The 18,114-nt window shown below is 25.8% G+C and overlaps 2 protein-coding genes across 7 annotated transcripts; one reads left to right on the top strand and one right to left on the bottom strand.

Moving 5' to 3' along the window:
• Positions 1-5,864: 5,864 nt before the first annotated feature.
• On the top strand, positions 5,865-9,573 carry LOC132917275 (uncharacterized). 4 transcript variants are annotated; one of them, XM_060977940.1, is made up of 6 exons: positions 7,268-7,511; positions 7,664-7,841; positions 7,913-8,110; positions 8,182-8,296; positions 8,883-8,997; positions 9,274-9,573. In XM_060977940.1, the coding sequence occupies exons 3-6, from the start codon at positions 7,930-7,932 to the stop codon at positions 9,388-9,390; spliced, it is 528 nt and encodes a 175-aa protein (XP_060833923.1). In that variant the 5' UTR covers positions 7,268-7,511; positions 7,664-7,841; positions 7,913-7,929; the 3' UTR covers positions 9,391-9,573. The 4 variants fall into 4 exon arrangements, with proteins under 4 accessions (XP_060833920.1, XP_060833923.1, XP_060833924.1 ...); XM_060977941.1 differs by having other exon boundaries at positions 7,664-7,785; XM_060977937.1 differs by lacking the exons at positions 7,268-7,511; positions 7,664-7,841 and adding an exon at positions 5,865-6,045.
• On the bottom strand, positions 9,518-16,761 carry LOC132917274 (rab5 GDP/GTP exchange factor). 3 transcript variants are annotated; one of them, XM_060977934.1, is made up of 11 exons: positions 16,604-16,760; positions 16,208-16,385; positions 14,996-15,108; positions 13,943-14,197; positions 13,314-13,440; positions 12,842-13,205; positions 12,228-12,356; positions 10,568-10,678; positions 10,235-10,381; positions 9,922-10,116; positions 9,518-9,664 (listed from the first exon to the last, which is right to left on the bottom strand). In XM_060977934.1, exons 2-11 carry the CDS (start codon positions 16,366-16,368, stop codon positions 9,575-9,577), a joined length of 1,692 nt encoding a protein of 563 aa, XP_060833917.1. In that variant the 5' UTR covers positions 16,369-16,385; positions 16,604-16,760; the 3' UTR covers positions 9,518-9,574. The 3 variants fall into 3 exon arrangements, with proteins under 3 accessions (XP_060833917.1, XP_060833918.1, XP_060833919.1); XM_060977935.1 differs by lacking the exon at positions 10,568-10,678 and having other exon boundaries at positions 16,604-16,761; XM_060977936.1 differs by lacking the exons at positions 14,996-15,108; positions 16,604-16,760 and having other exon boundaries at positions 16,208-16,367.
• Between the last annotated feature and the right edge of the window lie 1,353 nt (positions 16,762-18,114).

Below are 18,114 nucleotides of genomic sequence, written 5' to 3' on the forward strand. Positions count from 1 at the left end.
TTTTTATCCCTGGAATCCTTTTTGATATGTTCGCTATTATCATGGGACACTTATTTTTTTTAGCTTTTTAGCTTTTTTTTAGGATTTTTTACAAATAATTTTTAATCATATTATAATAATATTGTGTTAAAGGTATTTAATTCAAAAAAACATGTTGAAATAAAAATCAAAATACTAATAATTGTATGTATATATATATAAAAATACTTTAATAATAATTACTTTAATTAGATTAAAAAATATAAATTTTAATGGGATGAGTAAAATTGCTTTTTATTTTTACAAATATTCCTAATTGGGCTTTATTGATGAAAGTTGTATTATAATATTAGATTCGGCATCACGTCTGTTGCGGTATTTTGTTTCTGTCTATACATAGGTGGAGAACCCCGTTTCACACATATAAAAAATGGTAAAAGTCCCAACACGGCCTTTTGTGACAATTATTCATCTTTTAATGAATTGCATCAAAATTAAAGATAGCTGATAGAATATTTCATATTATATTATTATGGCATACATTATTATTTAATATACAAATATTTTTTTTTCTAAAATGAAAACTTTTCTGCAATACTTATCTTGAGTTGGATGTTTTAAATTATTTTTCTTGACAATTTTGAAAAAAATACTTAAGCTTTACAGAACCCTGAAGTGATCTCCGTGGAACCCTGGTGTTCGAACAGTTAAGAAACGCTGCTATAGTAAATTGGAGACATCAGCATTGAACAAATGAGATAATAATAAAATATTTATTAATAAAAAACTTTTCTTAATTTCTATAATTGTTTATCACTTACGTTTTACATATATATTATATTATTATACCATTACCATTAAATAGGTATAACTGGTATAGGTTATTTACTGCAGTTATAAATTATCGTTATGCATTTAAATTAATTAATTTTGATTGATGTGCATCCTAACTAGTGATATTTGGTGGTCGAGTATAATTTTTTTTATATTTATTAGGTATAAGATTGAAATATGTATATAATTAATTATTATTATGTATTTATGTGTAATTAATTTTGTGTTAACACATTGTTAAAAAAAGTATAAAAAATATAATTGCCAATTATCATTATTATTATTTATTTTAACCTAAATATCTATGTTAAGTAAATTATTTATAAATTACAACCATTAGTGTTATAACTTATAATAAAGCTTTTTCCAGGGCACCGCAAATCCTACACCGCTGATAGATACCTAGAGTGATATGTGATATGTGAACGTGCTTTTTCGTCCATGTGATATGTGCCGTATAAAAACTTTGCTGAAGACATCTGTGCTTACAATCAAGGTTTATGCTAATTTAGCAATTATTAATACCTATATAAAATGTTTGTGATTTATATCTAAAGTTAAAAAAACCAACATAAGGTTCTCCTTCTCCATAACATTATCTTCAAATAACTGTAAAACAAATTCTAGCGTCAATAAAGAAAAAAATGTATATGAGCCTATGAAATTTAATATTTTACGAAATTGCGTAAAATAACAATAAGAATAGCTAATAAGTAATAACACTAATAACTAATAATATAATATATCCTAGACTGACAAATCATCTCTGTTCAGAATCGTTTTTCGTATACAATGAACCTGTCATTGCATTCAAATCTGGGCATGGACCAATTCACCAATTGCGCCTAACACAAATTTTTCCTTTAAGGTCAGTATACCAATTGCGCTCCTTATATTTTAAGGTCAGTATACCAAATGCGCGCCTTATATTTTAGGATAAGTATACCAATTGCGCTTGTATAATACATACTAAAATGCTTGCAAATTAAAATTTATTTATTGATCAATTGATTACTGGTTAAAGTGACTGGGTATTTTATAACAGTCTCGGGAATTTTATACAACGAATTATAATGTAATGTAACTGGTATTTAATTTTGAATTATTGATGATCAAAAAATAACTTGTAAAATGCGAAAAAAAATGATTTATTTATTCATATTATATTATGTATTAATGCTCACAAAAAAATCGGTTAGTGTTTTTATTTAATTATAACTAACTAATACATTTTCCTTAGCCTCTTAGGGCTTAGGTATTGTACAATTTTTAGAACGCAATTGGTATATGATAAAGTGATGTGTGTCCTACTCTCCATCTCTACTATACAGCAGAGCGATACCCACTTGCCCACTCTTTTTTATTTATTTACAATTATTTTATTTAGCAATGGTGTAGTATTACCATATATTTAATCAATGGTATTACACTATTACCTATATATAATTATATAGGATTTGCAATTACAGTAGAATACCTACGTTACATTTGTCGGTATTATACTTAAAAATTCAACGAAAAAAAGTCGGACGATAAAAAGTCCGGTAAAAGTGTATTTTTAAAAATTATATTAATATATATTAATGAAGACTAATTCAATTTACATTAATAATTATTAATTAATGGAATAAGAATAACCATTTACAAATATTTGCTAACTTAAATATTATAATATTGTATTATTGTATTTACGGTTATACATTTGTTTTAAAGTTATTTACAATTTTACATACCTAAATAAAACAAAATATTTCAAAATCAGTACAATTATTACAAAATACGATTTTTATTAATTTATGAATTCTTTTAAATATCCCAAAAATACAATAATAATAATAATAAAATATATAGATAATAAATATGTTTTTGTTTTACACTTATTATTAATGTGAAATTGGAACTTGTGTTTCATTTACCTACTTATAAATTATAATGCCATTTACACTAAAAAAAAATTTTGGATTTAAAAACAATCTATAAGGATTTCACAGACACTGCAGATGACAGATGACACAGACTGAGCGTTTGCCAAAATAATCAAACTATTATCCAGAGAAATTCACTTTTAAAATTAAAGAAAGCTAAGTAAAGATAATGTGTGTAATAAATTTGTAATTTACGACTTTCAAATTAAAGTGATAATCTATAATATAATATGGTTAGTCCTTAGACCTAAACAAATATTATTAGGTGACTTAATTTGATAACTATTAAATTTGGGACTTTTTTTCGTCGGACTTTATTCGCCGGAATTTTGTTCAGGGTTTCACATTTGCCTACTCTTGTACCTCAAATCAATCAATACATTTTAATAACATTGCTTCTGCTTCTGCGTGGCTAGTTGGTGCCGCTGGTGGTTTTAAGTCAAGCACTGAATCTTCGAAGTCGTCAATCGTCATCAACTTCTTCGTCAACGGCAGTGACATTGAAAATAATTTGATCATTATTCAAAATTTCAATGATCATATACTTTTTATTTGACGTTGGCCGATGACAGATAATAGAGAGTGACGGACGGTAAATCGAATAACGGTTAAAGAGTTTCTACTGTACAGCCCCTATGGGTCACATTTGTTTGATATTTTAGTCAAGTCAAGGTTTAGGTTTGGTTGAATCCGCTGAGCTCCCAGTTACTTTCGATTTATATTCACATAATATGCGATAATATCTCTTAATCTCTATTGACTCTATTACATTCAGGATTTATAGTTCGCCCTATTTTTTTTTTTTTATCAAATATTTATGGTCTAATGATTCTTTTCATTAAATATCACAAAATCGACCGTGTTGTACTGTTGTCAATAGGTATATATCTGTTGACCGTTACGGTCCAGATGGATTAATAGTCATTGTAAACACTGACCGGGAATTGTATACAATGCCCAAGTTTTTCAAACCATGTAGATATAATTACATAAACTAGACATTGTATACAATGGCCAGACTGATTATGCCAAATTGCCAAGTGGAAAAATTAATAATAAAAATATTAGATTAAAATGTAATACTTATTTGATTTTACACTTATTTGATTAACATTGAAGAAAATGTAATTATTTATTAATATTAATTTTTTTTATTTTGACACACATTGCCTTTATGGCATTTGGAAATGCATTAAATTCCTGCAGCTTTTCACTTGCTGCATCTCCTTGTTTTGCATTTTTGACCATAAGTTCAGTGGTTATATAGCCTTGGCCTCCTATGTTGGAAAACAGCCTAGCTACTTTCTTAAGTGATAACTGAATGTCGGGTACATCATCAATACCAAAAAAAAACTGTTCCTTGAAAATTGTTAATTGATTTCTACTGTAATAATGTTGCAGTATAGTTTATCTTTAGCTGTACCTATAATATGTAATTTTCGTTTTCCCGCGGTGTTTTCCATACTTTAAACCAAAATTGGTATAAATATCCAATAACACATACGCAACTTCTTCAGCAGATTTATAAGTCAGGCGTAAGTTCACAAATTTTTAACCTGATTATTAAACTATACTTTTTTCAATTCAAATCGATAAAATTTGTCTCCTATGATAAAGTACTGAAATAAACTCATACGTTTAGTACCTGCGGCTACGTGTTACACACGATGACAGCACCAGTTTTAGCATTATATAAAATTATCAATATTATGGGAAATAAATATTTATAATTTACATTGCCCAAATATTACGTACATTTTATACAATGCCTGGTCGGCAGTCAGTGTTACAATGAGCAATTTTTATACTTGAACCGTAACGGGGTAACATAATATCTACTACTGCTATACCTAGCTACCTATCTATATAAGCTTGTTCATAATAATATGAAACATACTAATACACATGAGCGTAACTTGGAAATTTATTAGGGAGCAAATATTTAGTTACATATCTTCAATATATTATTGATTATTATTAAATAATAATATTAATATTACTGGCTTCTAATTTATTCTAGGGAAGAAATGCCTCCCTTACCCCCCCTCCAGTTCACGAATATTCTAATATATGTCTGTTACGGACATTTCGATTAGGAATGTGCATTACATGAGCTTATATAGCAAGGGTCCGCAAGTAATTTCTATTGGAGTCCTAAAGATTAAAATAATAAATCAATGAGGTTCAGTGATTTTTTTCAAATCTTTATACATAATGAAGTAAGTACAATGTGTTGACAGGGTCCAGAGTTTTGCCTTCCGGATCCGGACCACGGTCCGCCTGCAGTTGCCGACCCCTGTTAAATAGGTAGATAAATACGATTTCACAGTTTTACACACACGAATACACGATATATCAATATGTCATATATGTATCGCATTCCGCAGTGTCCGCACACATTTTAATTTAATTGGTTAGGATATAATAATTAATAAACTATATGAGTATATCCATAGGCGTATCTAGTCCTTTAAATTAAGGGGGCTATGGAGTTCTAAAAATATTTTATAGGCTTGTAGCTATATTATATAAGGTATTTATGAGAACATAATTGACCCCTCACAGTAATAAGTTTTAATTTATTTGAATTATTTAGAAAAATTATAAGTAATTAGATTGATTAATAATTAATAATGCATAAATATTCTTTGTTTTATTTTAATTCCATAAAAATATAAAATGAATATTATACCAAATATAATAATTAATAATATTCAACATTAAAAACCGTACGTATACGTAGTACACGGTTTACTTGTTTAATTTGACATTTGTATACATAAATTGTAACTTTTTATTTTCATAAAAAAAAGTATAGGGCTTTAAGAAATTTTAAGGGGTGCTGAAGCCTACCTAACCCCCCCCTAGGCCCTAGTTACGCCCATGTGAGTACCTACAACACTGCAGAATAGAGTAAAGTTAATCTATTGACTATTTTGTGTTTATACCATGGATAATCCATAGGTATACCTATTTAACGTTCCCTACATAACTGAAGGTACAGGTTTAATACAGCTAGCGTTTGTATGTAAAATAAAAACAGGAACCGGAAATAGGTTTACGGTTAATAGTTTTATCTATATGTCATTTATTATTTTGAGTAGTTAGACTACAAACTGCAGTGTTCTATATGTAGTCAACAAATAATGAACGCTAACATTTCGTGAATATTAAAATATTGTGGACTGTGGAGTGATAAAATTAGATAGATAGTTTTAAACGTACCTGATAATAATACAAAAGACAATTTAAAATAAATTTAAGTAATCATCTCGCTTTATTTTTATTTGTGAAATTTAATCTTAAAGTAAGTATCCATAACTATTTATACTGTATGTCTGTATCTATTATACAGTATGTAAATTAATTGGAAAGTCAGTAGCTGTAACTCGAAAAATAATACAAATATTCCAGTACAATTTTTTCAATGTAAAATATAACTAATATAGGTAACCTATATTTTACAATGGTCTAAAATAAAAATAAAGTAAAAATACACTTAAATTTGTTTTTGATTATTTCAAACAAGTTTTTTTGAAAATTCGAAAATAGCCATTTTGTAGTTATTTATTTATAGAATGGAAAAATAAAATTTTGAAACCGGTTGAACTTTGAATGAACGAAAGGAACTTCTATTTAAAAAAAAAATACAGCATAATATTATGGTATGGTTTTCATATTTAGATAACTAATTTGCTAATTTAATATATAATATAAAGAACACATAGTTCTTTGATTTTTTATGTAAGATTGTTTATTTATATTTTAATAGATAAATACCATTTCTACATACTTGAGAATAGTAAATTTAATTTAGGTGAAATAAAATAAAATACAAATTAACACTACCAATGTTAAATTAAGTTATTTACTTACGCACCTACATTATGCATAATTATTATTTAGGTATTTTAAATAATGTTTGGCCAATTCATAGAATAATATTATTTTATAGATGGACCAATTATAATTTAAATACATTGGATTACCTACTTGGCTACCTAGAATTATACTCGTAGTTACCAAAACTTTACAATTTTACCATAATAATAGTATGCTGTATTTTTTTAAATAGAAGTTTCTTTCGTTTATTCGAAATTCAACCGATTTCAAAATTGTTGTTTTTAAGTGGGGGGTTTTGACTTTTTTTTATTTTAGATTTAGACCACTGTAAAAGATAGGGGTAGGCTATTAGTTATATGTTACATTGAAAAAACTACACTAGAATATCTGCATTATTTTTCGAGTTATATGTAATTACATGTAAAATACATGTATTCAACTACAAACTTTTATATTATATATTTTAATATTATCTGTACGGCTGTAGAGATATTAAAATAGTGTATGGAAAAAATAATACTATGATTTTCATAACTGATAAATGTAACAAAATAGGTACTTATAGGTTATTTTGTTTTTGTCTAGTGATATAAGCAAGTGGTTAAATAATTTTTGCCTTAGGTAGGATCTATATTATATTACACAATAGTACAATACAATTTTCTCTGTAGGTATTCTGTAGGTATATGATATAAAATGTATTTTTTTAAATTTAAATATTTAATGAATGATTAAATTAAAAAAAGAAGAAAACTATATAAATTAAATTTTAGTAAATAATGTATAAATATTTTATAATTTATATTATGATTCTATTGGATGAAATATGTTACACTTTACACTTAAAATTTACTACAATTTTTTATAGGCATATATAGTTTTTACTTATAAGTGTTTTAAAACAATTAAAACCATCATGAAGCTATAAAGGTAGTTATAAAAATATGTTTTAAATTATTTTTTTATAGCCATTACATTATCGTTTAAAATTTTTTTGAAAAATTATTACATATGAAATTGCATTAAAGTATTCTAAGACTCATTACACAAGATTTTTAAAAATGTGATAATGATGAGTGCAGGGCGCAGGCGTACAAAACATTGGTATAAGGCTACATGCAGGGGTGGCGCTACATGTGGGCCAGGGTGGTCAAGTGCTTTCCAACATTTGATTTTGTCCCTGTTTATCATGTAGAATGAATAGGTATTTTAAGCATACTAGTAAAAGTTAAATATTACCTACTGGCTACTTTAGTATAGGTAATACTTTTTAGGTACCTACTAACATATTATAATAACCATACCTTTTATAACATTACGTATTTTTGCAGATGATTATAGGTACATCATGTGGAATTCAGAAGGAAAAACACTAAATGAAAATAATAGTGGACACTGTAAAACAATATTCAAACAAACTTTTAAATTTACCAAAGATATACCAGAACAAAAAATTTCACCTGAAGGATTTTTAATACGAGACTGTGGTTGCGTCATGCGATTTTTACCTAATTTAGATAATAAATTAAGTAAATATGATATACACTAAAATGTATCTATTGTTTATTTAAATAAAAATGTTTTATTTGTATATTATTAGATAAGAATAAGTTACAGCTCACAACCATTAACAAGAACCAAAATCATCAGAAAAACATCAGTTATATACACCATCGTAATAATTTAAATCAAACAAAAGTTATTTCAACAGAAATGTACAAATATATTTTTTTTATGCTACATTAATAATGATAATGCATTTATATGGTTTTAGGAATCACAACTTCAATATTAAAAAAATAAAAATGTATATAGAATGTAAACATTCTAATAATATCTATAAAACTATGTTGCAAGATATTTTAACATAAATTGAAATAATATTATATTTTATTTAAAAATATAGAGCAATATATAATGTTAATTTAATTTATTTGTAATTAAAATTAGATATTATTTTACATCTAATTTTTTTATTTACAAATTACTAAAACCTTTTAATCTATCCAATTTAGTTTTGTGTTTTTATTTGACTATTTGAAAATATACCCAGTTGATATATTTTATTTTGTAAAACAAACAGTATTTAAATAAGACCATATCTCTTCGTTTTTTTTTTTTAAATAATTTTTGTAAATTTATTTACTAGCCAAAATTATATGTTATAAACAAAAAGATTTAAGAATATTTTGTCATTGATATTTAAATTCCAAGTGTAAAAATATACAAATATTTATTACCTACTAATACTAAGTGCAAAGTGCTTACCATATAGTTTTTATTTGTTATAATTAATTTTAGGTATCGATCGACATTTTGGATGGAACCAAGAATAGTCCCTATTAAGTATACAACTGAACTAAATTTCAACTTGGAATCTCCTATAAAAAGATTTACAGAAACAATTGATTTACAGGTAATATAAATTGTTTTGTAACTTGATATATTACTAAGTATTGCACAGGGTCATATTTTTTATTTTAAGTTTTATTATTTTTTTCTAGTTAAGAAATAATATTTACAATCTATACATATAAACTATTATACTAAATACAATAAGTAATATGTATATAAAATATAAAAAAAAATAGACGGACAATACTTGGTTGAAGCTAATGGGTGTCAATTTACACTATTTAAAATTTAATTAAATTTGTATACTTAATAATATTATATCTAATTTTTATTTTAGATGAAATTAGTTCCTTGTCCATATATTCAGCAAATCGGGACTACAAAGCATTTTAAAACATCAATCGAGACAAAAATACAATCAGAGTATACATTACCATTAAATATTACTATTTAACTTAATTGCATATTTAGTCTTATATTGATTATTAATAATAAACATACTAGTACAGCTATTTATAAATAATTCATAAATTAAAGGATATACATTCTTTTTACATAAAATAAACTAACACAATATGGTATATATATATATATTATTAACAACATTTTATATTAAAAATTTAATACAATAATTATACTTATTGCGTATTCATTTTAGAATTAGTAATTTCTTTTCCTCCAGTTTCACATGGTATACTAGGTATTTGCCATCCTTGTATAGATATTTCCTAGAAAAATTATTTAAAAATAAAATTAATTAAACAGAAACTATTTAAAATGTAAGTTGTTGTAGTTTTTATAAAATCATGCATTAAATCATCCAGTTTCATCAATTAAAATAAATAAACATAAGATTTTGATTTAAGATAATTTTACATTGTTTATGTATTTTTTAACAATGATACAGTGATTCTTAAAGAATATTTTCATTATTTTGTTGTTAATTTGTTATTATTGGATATATCTTATCACATAATATTCACACCTGAATTTCATCTAACTGTGGTTGTACGTTTATTGTAGGTTCTAAACTACTTCCAGCAATTTCATTATTTTCCTGTGGCATATTAAAACAAGCATCTAACGAATGCAATGATACTGTTTCAGCAGAATGGATGTCCCAAGAATCGACATCTGTACAAGAAGAACTTGTACGAGTTCTTTCTGCAGGTTGAATAACCTACACAATATTATTCTATATATAATATTATTGTATTGACCATTTATTTATACCAACTATGAGTATTTTCATAAATTAATTTTAAAAATAATAATCAATATAAATGAGAGAAATTAACCTGTGGTGTCATAGTCCATGGGGATAAACTGGAACAAATAGGGTCATAATCATCAATACTAACAGCAATGTTTTTATTTGATTCATCACAATCATCAATAATAGTATATACTTCTTTTAATACTGCAAATTGGTCCATAAAATTATCCTGTGCAAAAAAATTGTGTTGGATGTTATGAAATGATTAATTTAATAAATGACAGATACTTAATATATCTTATTGGTTTAATTATATTTTATAAAAGAATATTTTTTTAATAATTTGTATAATTCTAAATATATATATTAAATATGCATATGTTAAAAATTATTAAATTTATAAATAAATGAGTACCTTAAAATTAGACATTTCGTTCTTAAGTTTTAATGCATCATCAACAATCATTATATTTCTTCTTTTTAAATCTGCTAATAATGCTAACTGTTCAAACATTTGATGCATTCCCTAAATTGAATCATATAATAGAAGTTTAAATTTGAGATAATTATAATTAAAATCAGCAGTTCACATGTTTTTTTTATTTTTTGAACATAGTAGTGCACATTCAAAAATATAATTTAACAGATGTATATATAAATATAATGTATATGAATTATACAAAATAATTAGTAATTGCTTGTTTAATAAATAATAATACATCATTATTTACTTTTTATTTTATTCAAGTAATATACCTAAATGTTAAATTGATCAGATTAATTTTAACTACAGAAAATGAGGAAAATCTAATAATGGTAGGGAAAGAAATCAGCCTTAACATAAATGGAGAGAAAACAAAATACCTAATTCTATCTAAAAAACAGCACACGACGAAAAAATTAAAAATAGAAGGTTTTCATTTTAAAAGGTAGAATATTTCAGGTACTCTGGAGCGTGGGTGAATGAAAACGTGAATAATCATGAAAAAATAAAAGAAAGATTTATAACAGCAAATAGATACTATTTTGGTATATTAACATTGTTTAAATCAAAATTACTTTCAAGAAGATCAAAGATAACATTGTACAAAGTTTAAATTGAATCCATTATAGGTGTGTGAGGTGTGGGAAACCACTAAGCAGATGAGAATTGAAGCAGATTGAATGTTTTTGAAAGGAAAAAATTTTTGGATAAAAAAAGATTGAAGAAGGTGAATTTGAAGTTAGGATAGATGAAGAGTTAAGAAGATTATTTGGAAAAACCCAACGTTATAGAAGTCGTGCAGTATAGTAAAATAAAATGAGCTGGTCATGTTTGGAAATCTGAAAGAGTATTGGAGAACATAAAAAATGGAAACTGAACACAGAACGGCCTAAAGGGTAACTCAAACAATGACGGGCATGGAAGACCTTAGAATGGGGGTGGGGACAGGGAAGAATGTGGAAGAAGTTTCAAGGGCTGTTGTTGTGGCAATGGGCCTCAATAACCTTTAATTATGCCTCAGAAGAAGAAGACAATTCATTTTTATTTTTAGATAATAACACAATTTTGACAAATTCAGAATAAAAATGGAATTTGACAGTAACATTTTATGTACTGTATTCATTTGATTTTTAAGTAAAACCATTTATGTAGGTAAATTTAAAATTAAATAAAAATATTCTCATTAATCTAGTACTATAAAAAATACAGAAATATGAAAAACATATGATTGTTACAATAACAGTATATTCTTTATCAGAATATAGATATTGTGTAAGAATAAAAAATTATCATTAGAAAATCTTATTATATGCATAAAAAAAAAACAATGCAAATTAATTCTATATAAAATTGAAATGTCATGTTATGACATGTTTTAGTGTTTATACTGTATTATGGTACACAATAGTTATATTAACTACTTTATACATGCTGTACTTGATCACTGTGCAACATTTAACAGCAATGGTGCCTTTTTGCTTTCAAAATAACCCAATACCAATATATATTTTAATTTTCCATGATAAAAATTTCTATCTAAAACTTTTAAAAAATATAATCATGATAATCTTAAAAAATGAAATATATTTACTTCGCATATAATTAACGCAGAATCCCAGGTATCAGATACTAATGTTCCATTCATGTACTGCTCAAATTCTTCAGTATTCATACTAAGAAGTTCTGCATTAATATTTTCAATAAATGATACTGCACAACACTGCAAAAATATAAAAAATAACTTTCAGTAAATTTTAAAAATACATAATGCTAATTTTATTAGAATAACTGATAAAGTGCATTTCACATTGATCTTTATTCTTTAATACTAATAAAATTTAACACATTCACGTCCGCGTACATTTCAGAAGTCGGGCGCTACCAGCCAAGTAAATATTGATAATATTACACTCGTGAAGACTAGGCAAATTATAAACATAAAAATGCTGGGAAATCAAAACCAGCTGTTTGTTGTTGTTGTAAATGTTCTAATAGTTACATTGAATGGCCACACTAAGTAAAATAATCAATCACAACCAGCCAAATATTTTAAATAACGAATAAAAGTAATTGTCCTATGACGACTACCAGTCGTCATCGGTTTGTAGCGCCCGACATCGAATGACGACTACGCATCGTCATCGGAGCTGAACGTGTTGATAAAGATATATTATTCTAAAATGTAAAATATTAATAATCTATTACCAGGTTGGTAAAATAATATCCAGCTTCTCCAGACATCAGCCTTGAAGCATTACAAAATCTAGTCACATAATGCAAATTAGACTTAAGTCTTACAGGATTTGCTTTGAGAACCACAAATATGAGGACAGGTAAGAAATCATCAGCAGATGCTGGTCCTTTCATTCCATTGTTTCCACCTTGCAAGACTCCAAATATATGTCGACAACATCTAACAACACATGCCAGTTTGTCTTGTGGTGCTGTAGCTGAATCCATATCTAATAATTCTAGAATTGCTTTATATACTAATTCAATAATTTGAGCATTAGTCTTGTCAATATCACAGTCTAAATGTTTAGCATTCACCCAATTTAACTGACGGATCCTAAAATGGAATATATCAACTAATATAAAATTAACTAATCAATTTCACAATAATATAGATATTTTTGTTACTAAAAAGTTAATATAATTTTATTAGTTAGCGAAATACCGTTTCTGTATAGCTAAATCTTCCTCTTCATCAGCTAAAGTCATACAGAACAAAAACTTGTATAATTTTATCATAGAGTATTTTTCTGTATAATCCAAAATTTTTTCTTTCTTTTCATGACTCAATTCTAGAAATAATAATTTTTAAAAATGTTTTATAATAATAATTAATAATTATTGGTATTTACATATTTAATTGTAAAATAGATAAGTATGATAGAATGTTACACAATATACCTCATGACCTGAGTGGCTGAGTGCATTTTCTTTTCTTTTTTTGAGCCTACCTTTATAAGACTATACTCAAAAAGGATAAGATTGAGTATGTATAAAATATGTATATTAGAAATAAAATCACAAGATGATCAATTTTGTATAATTAGAGATGTTTCTTCATATCTACAATTGGCATAAAGCAAGTGAAAAACAGAAAAAAGTGTGATCAAGAGAGTACTTATAGTAATAGATTATTATAGTACTTATAAAATATAAAAATAATATAATGAAGACTTTTTTATGGGTCTTTACAATAAATTCATATGCGAGTAAGTCATCTAATTTATTCTAAATACCTATGAGCATTGAGCCTACTTAAAAATATAATAAAAAATACTATAATTTTATACAAACCATCATAAGAATAATTATTATTCAACATATCCAGAATATTTTGATAGAAATGTTGAGTGTGTTCAGACTGAATATCAACAGGGCTTTGTAAATGTGACATCATCATCATTTGACAAAAATTGCGAATTTGTTTTTTTAATTCGGTGCGCAAGGATTTTGTTTCAGACAAAATAGATAAATATTCTGCATCTACTTGATCCAATTTCTTTGCAATAAGTGGATCATAATCTTTTTTAGATTTTTCAGATATTTCATCTAAAAATAAAATCAAGTATAATTTATTATATTATAAGCTTAATTTGTTATTTTTAGTTATATACACAACATATTTAATAATTGAATTAAAATGAAAGTTGTGCAATGTGCATACAGGTTTTGATTCAAGAGATGTGAACCACTCGCACAATTTATACAAACATATAGTTTCTGAGTTATTAAGCTTAATACATTTTTGTAATATAGTCCATAATAATTCTTTCAACATAAAATATAAATAAATATAATATTTAGTCTCATTTTTATTATGCTTATTATTATTTTAATGAATTAATATTAATTATAACCAAAAATATAAATATATAAATAACCCTATTGGAAATTGTCACATTTATCTCTTTTAATTACCAGAAAAAACATAATTTTTGCTTGTTTTTTATGACTTTATGTTATATAAATTGTATACAACTCATGCAAAATAATAATATATTACTTACTATAATTTAAATACTCATAACTCCCATACCCTCTCAACATAATATATGTTAGACATACACTATTATCCTTAGAATGTAAAAATTTAATAACTTAGAAATTACTCATTAGAATTTTGATTTACAATTAACATTAAAAAAAAAAAAATCATTATAATAAGCAAACAAATATGGTATCACTGAAACTAAACCATACATAATTAAATTCATCTAAGTAATTATAAATTCTTAAAAAAAAAAAATTGAATTGCCAATTTAAAAATTAAAAACAAGAAAATATTTGATAAAAAAAATATATTTTATACAGATAAATATAAGTAATTATATAACTACTTTAACAAACCTTTGGATTTAATAGTATTAAACATTTTCAAGTATGACAATTTAGATTTTTTTTCAGTTAAACCAACTTTTTTTAAATCTTGTTTTGTACTACTCTTGTTAATTGGTACTTTTCTGAAAAATATATTTAGGAGAAATAAGTTAGAATCAGTTTGTTAGGTTGTCACTCTCACAGAGATGAATTCCTGTTAAGGGTACTTCCGTGTTATCTCGACTACCGAAATATTTCCAAGACTTCTTATTATGATTATCCTTGGTATTTCGACTACAGAAATTTATTAAATAATAAAAAAAAAGTATATATGCGTATTGTATTATTGATGTTTAATTAACATTTTGTTAATAACAGTAATAATTCCAAATTTAAATCTATTCTGAAACACAGTAAAATGTAATCAAATAAACATATGGATAACATCTTAAAATTTGTATAGAAAAAAGTTTATATAATAGTATAAAACATTTAGTCAATAATAATTCTAAATGTAAAAATTTGAATACAAAAAGATCAATTTATTTACTTACTCAACTCAATAAAATTAATAAAATGTATAATTTAAACTTACAGTATATATGTATAAGAGCTGATTATAATAGTATAATAGTTAAAAACATTTAGTTAATAATTTTTTTTAAGGAGGAAAGCAGGATTTAAGATCCATTAAATTTCTATTAAATGGTGGATTGTTTGCAAGGTTTTGTCGCCAAGCAAATTCGGTCAGGTATGACTACTGAATATAGTAAATTGTACATCGAAAATAAAATAAAATTGTACATTACGATTATACAGATTACAATGCGGGCATATACATTTATAAATAAATTCTTATACGGAGTTAGTCGAGATAACCCAGATGATTTTAACAGGCAGTCATGGAAATATTTGAGTAGTCGAAATAACACAGAAGTACCCTGTAAAGGCATGCATTTGTCTTTTAGCCTCAATATAAAAACATTTTCAGAACCTTTGTGTCCCTTAATAATTACTGAATAAGCCAGACTGACATTATTTAGAACAATACATTTAGTTATTATTCAGATTTAAAATAAAAATATAAAAGTAAATAACGTTTACTTATATTATACAATTTTAAAATTAATATTTATTTTTTTGCTAGAACATATCTCAAGTTTAACTAAATAACAAATATTATTATCTATGCTATAAAATTATAAAATATTATTCTATAATTTTTATAAATTATCTACATACTTAGGAGAAGCATTCATCCGCCTATGTTTTTGTATATCTTTATAACATTTTGAACAAAAGCCATCCCATTGTGGATTACCGTAATAATCACATCCATTTGCTTTTTTACATTTTAATTCAGCTTCTCCAATGCGAAAATTTCCTTTTTTAAATGACATCATTTTGTTGATAAACGAACCTGAAAAGAATGTTATTTATTTAAGTTATTTTTATATTGAAATATTCAGTAATCCAGTATCATAAGGAAAGAAAATTATAATATAAAATATAAAAACATAGTAACTAAATAGGAATCGTCTAGTCAAAGAAGTAATCAATTAAAGATCTATTTTTTAGTTTCAACACAAGTTGACTTGAATTTAAATAGTATTTATTAAACCAATGTAATCTACTTACTAGTACTTGGTTGTTAATATATTATTTTTAATTGTAGTAGTTATAAAAGTTATTATTTACTGTTATACCGAAAAACTAGAATAAACAAAATACAATATTGTACAAATTTACACTGGACAGCGAACACCGAGACACTATTGATACTAAATTTCTGAAACTGAGTATAAAAAAGATTAAATCAAATGTGATATCACATATCTATGAATGATCTGTGCTATGACCAAGGTAGAGAAAATTAAGGTTTTTAGATAATATATTATTAGTACGTGGGTGGGTTACGTATCACCTAGATCCCGCGACAAGTAGATCCACGTACATCAACTGGATCCCGTTGGACATTTAGAACCTCAAAGAAAATTTAAATTCCATATTAACTATAATCTAATTCTAAATTTAAAAATATAATTTTTAAAAGAACTTGCTCAAATACCTATTTATTATAATAGGTAAGTACCTACATTAAAACCTAACCATTAACCTAACAGGGTGACTATACTTATTTACAAGCATTGTATGGCCACTTATTCCTTTAATGTTATATTTATATTGGACTTATTTATAAGTTTATAATATTTCTTGATATAAATAATTATTTAATTGGTATTTAATAAAAAAAAATGTATGCAAGGTAACTATAAGATAAGAATAACAGTGTTAGGTAATTTTCCACACCACCTTTATTATTAAACGACGTACAATAACATTGTCCGTATTGTTTAATAACTTTATGAGGTATTACACGAGGCGCGTTTTTTTATTGTGGTGTCCCCAGTAGGCCTAATCCACATCGTAAGCGAGAACGCATTATATGCAGGGGCGTATTTAGGTAGGAGCTTTGGGTCCAGTTGTCCAGAACGGCAAATTTTTAAAGATTTAGAGGGGCGGCAAATTTTTATTTCGTACTTTATGAGTACTGGCGCAGTAACGTCAATCATTAATAATTTTCACAACAAATGTGTGCCATAGAGGTATAAAATACTATACTATTTATATAACATGGTATTCTATGGTATTAACAGTTTGACCACTATTGCGCGGCGTAGAAGTTTTTTAATTTTTTTTAATGGGGGGGGGCGGCAAAATATGTGTTGCCCTTATTCTAAAATTCCTAAATACACCACTGATCATATGAATGCATTCAAATAATAAAAAAAAATATACAATAACTTAAACTATGTGGATATTAATAATACTATATAATATAAAACGGGTAATGTGTATAATATATGTGTGTTGCCGGCCGGCGTAGTCAATGTGTTGGATGAGTGGATGAGAGATGAGCGCTAATGCGTAAAGGGGGGACAACTAAATTAAGATGAGCTTCTTTTTGATGCTGCCAATCTTCCTCCGGGTTGAAACGAAGCCGAGTGCCGACACATTTCTCATCAGCTTTGTGACAAATTCTTCTTCACTAATAAATATTATATATTTATATATAGTATACTGTACCCACTACGATTCTAAAAATTATAATATAATACAAACAAATACTTTGGACAGTTGATTATCAT

Source organism: Rhopalosiphum padi, chromosome 1 (genome assembly GCF_020882245.1).
Source record: "Rhopalosiphum padi isolate XX-2018 chromosome 1, ASM2088224v1, whole genome shotgun sequence".
In the NCBI taxonomy this organism is placed as follows: domain Eukaryota; kingdom Metazoa; phylum Arthropoda; class Insecta; order Hemiptera; family Aphididae; genus Rhopalosiphum; species Rhopalosiphum padi.

Coding starts and splice junctions, on each gene's coding strand:
- LOC132917275 (XM_060977937.1), top strand. CDS start 7,930: ATGTGGAATTCAGAAGGAAAAACACTAAATGAAAATAATAGTGGACAC. Junction 8,297..8,882: donor AAAGTTATTTCAACAGAAAT/GTACAAATATAT, acceptor AATTAATTTTAG/GTATCGATCGACATTTTGGA. Junction 8,998..9,273: donor CAGAAACAATTGATTTACAG/GTAATATAAATT, acceptor TTTTTATTTTAG/ATGAAATTAGTTCCTTGTCC.
- LOC132917274 (XM_060977934.1), bottom strand. CDS start 16,368: ATGATGTCATTTAAAAAAGGAAATTTTCGCATTGGAGAAGCTGAATTA. Junction 10,117..10,234: donor CATGGACTATGACACCACAG/GTTAATTTCTCT, acceptor AATATTGTGTAG/GTTATTCAACCTGCAGAAAG. Junction 9,665..9,921: donor CACAGTTAGATGAAATTCAG/GTGTGAATATTA, acceptor TAATTTTTCTAG/GAAATATCTATACAAGGATG.